This window comes from Colobus angolensis, unplaced genomic scaffold, assembly GCF_000951035.1.
Source record: "Colobus angolensis palliatus isolate OR3802 unplaced genomic scaffold, Cang.pa_1.0 Scaffold18, whole genome shotgun sequence".
NCBI lineage: Eukaryota > Metazoa > Chordata > Mammalia > Primates > Cercopithecidae > Colobus > Colobus angolensis.
In genome coordinates, this window is record NW_012114932.1 from 4,716,698 (window position 1) to 4,718,973 (window position 2,276).

The following is a 2,276-nucleotide window of genomic DNA, read 5'->3' on the forward strand; positions in this document are numbered from 1 at the left end:
TACAGTTGGTAAGTCTGAAAGACTGAGACATTTCCCTTTAATCTGGTAGATAGTACTCAATTTGAAAACTTTTTCTTTCTAAACCAGCAATGGCATGTTGGAAAAATGTTGTTCATTAGCAAACTAAAACATCTTAGTAAAAATTAAGGCTAAAAATAATAGTTTCTTCATTATTTTGTCAGTTTGAGTAAAGTTTTTTTCTTTTTCTCTTTCAGAAGAATGGTTGAGACCGGTGATGAGAAAAGACAAGCAAGTGTTAGTGCATTGGGGCTTTTACCCAGACAGGTAATGTTTGTTTGCTGTGAGACCTGGTATAAAGATTTCTGTGAAAGGAAGGCACATTTATTTATAGTTTTATTTTCTGAATAGTGACAATTTGTTGATTTGTGTGTAGTCATTTTTCTCACTTCCAGAGTCTTTCATTGACTGTTTTCTTAAGGTACAGAATTTAATGAGATCAGCATTAAATGGTGAATGAATAAGCCATAAATGGCTTTATTTATCTTTGAAAAAAGAAACGATATAAGCGCTGGGCGCGATGACTCACGCCTGTAATCACAGCACTGTGGGAGGCTAAGGCAGGTGGATCATGAGGTCAGCAGCTCGAGACCAGCCTGGCTAACATAGTGAAACCCCATCTCTACTAAAAATAAAAATTAGCCAGGTGTGGTGGTGGGCGTAATCCCAGCTACTCGGGAGGCTGTGACAGGAGAATTGCTTGAACCCGGGAGGCAGATGTTGCAGTGAGTTGAGATTGCACCATTGCACTCCAGCCTGGACGACGGAGTAAGACTCCGTCTCAAAAAAAAACCCCAAAAAACTGGTGTCTTTTATGTATTTGCCAAGAAAGTCTGTGTGGTATTAGGTTGCTAATTTATATTTGTTTCTTTTAAGAAATGAATTTTGCCGGGCACGGTGGCTCATGCCTGTAATCGCAACACTTGAAGAGGCCATGGTGGGTGGATCATGTGAGGTCAGGAGTTCAAGACCAGCCTGGCCAACATGGTGAAACTCCATCTCTACTAAAACTATAAAAAGTTAACCAGACATGGTGGCACATGCCTGTAATCCCAACTACTCAGGTGTCTGAGGCATGAGAATCACTTGACCCTGGGAAACGGAGGTTGCAGTGAGCCGAGATCATGCCACTGCACTCCATCCTTGGTGACAGAGTCTCACTCTGTCTTCAAAAAATAAAGAATTTTTTCTAGTGTTTATTACTGATTAAATTTTTTTGAGACAGAGTCCCACTCTGTTACCCAGGCTGGAGTGCAATGGCACAGTCTCGGCTCACTGCAACCTTCACCTCCCAGGTTCAAGTGATTCTCCTGCCTCCATCCTTCCTAGTAGCTGGGATTACAGGTGTGCCTCACCATGCCTGGCTAATTTTTGTATTTTTAGTAGAGACCAGGTTTCACCATGCTGGTCAGACTGCGTTGGCTTCCCAAAGTGCTGGGATTGCAGGTGTGAGCCACCGCGTCCAGTCTGATCAGTTTGCTTTTTTCAAAAACTACTCATGCCAAACCATTAAGGATGAAATTAATTTATGTCGAAAATTGAGTTTTTCTTCTCATCAGAAATTTATTTGCCTAGTACTGTTGTGGCTTTACATGTTATAACCCATGCTGGTTTCAGTATCTGTAGTATGTATAATGAGTATTATAAACAAGAGCTAGATATTAGTGAAAATAGTGGCGCCGGGCGTGATGGCTCATGCCTGTAATCCCAGCACTTTAGGAGGCTGAGGCAGGCGGATCATGAGGTCAGGAGATAGAGACCATTCTGGCTAACATGTTGAAACCCTGTCTCTACTAAAAATACAAAAAAATTACCTGGGTGTGGTGGTGGGTGCCTGTAGTCCCAGCTACTCGGGAGGCTTAGGCACAAGAATAGCGTGAACCCGGGAAGCGGAGCTTGCCGTGAGCCGAGATCACGCCACTGCAGTCCAGCCTGGGCGACAGAGCAAGACTCTGTCTCAAAAAAAATTTTTTTTTATTTATTAAATAAAAATTATTTAATATTAATGCCTGCATAGTGCACATGGAAATAGGGATAACATTCCTTGTACTTTATTTTTCTAAACCTATAGTAGAGCAGCTTTAGTATTCATTTCATTCTTGTCATGTAAAGTGGAGATTTTCATTGTGGTTTCTACAGGTCCAGTCTTCTTTCACCTGCTTAATTTTTATGTTTTTATTTTATTTTCTCATAAGTTATTGGGATACAGGTGATATCTGGTTACGTGAGTAAATTCTTTTTTTTTTTTTTTTTTTTTT

General features: G+C 40.7%; 1 protein-coding gene across 1 annotated transcript in view; it reads left to right on the forward strand.

The window, feature by feature from the left end:
* Positions 1–2,276, forward strand: part of SMARCC1 (SWI/SNF related, matrix associated, actin dependent regulator of chromatin, subfamily c, member 1) — a 201,763-nt gene that overhangs the window by 62,453 nt on the left and 137,034 nt on the right. Inside the window, exon 6 of the mRNA XM_011939320.1 lies at positions 216–285. Within this exon, the coding sequence (XP_011794710.1) occupies positions 216–285 (70 nt within the window). The remainder of the gene's footprint in view (positions 1–215; positions 286–2,276) is intronic.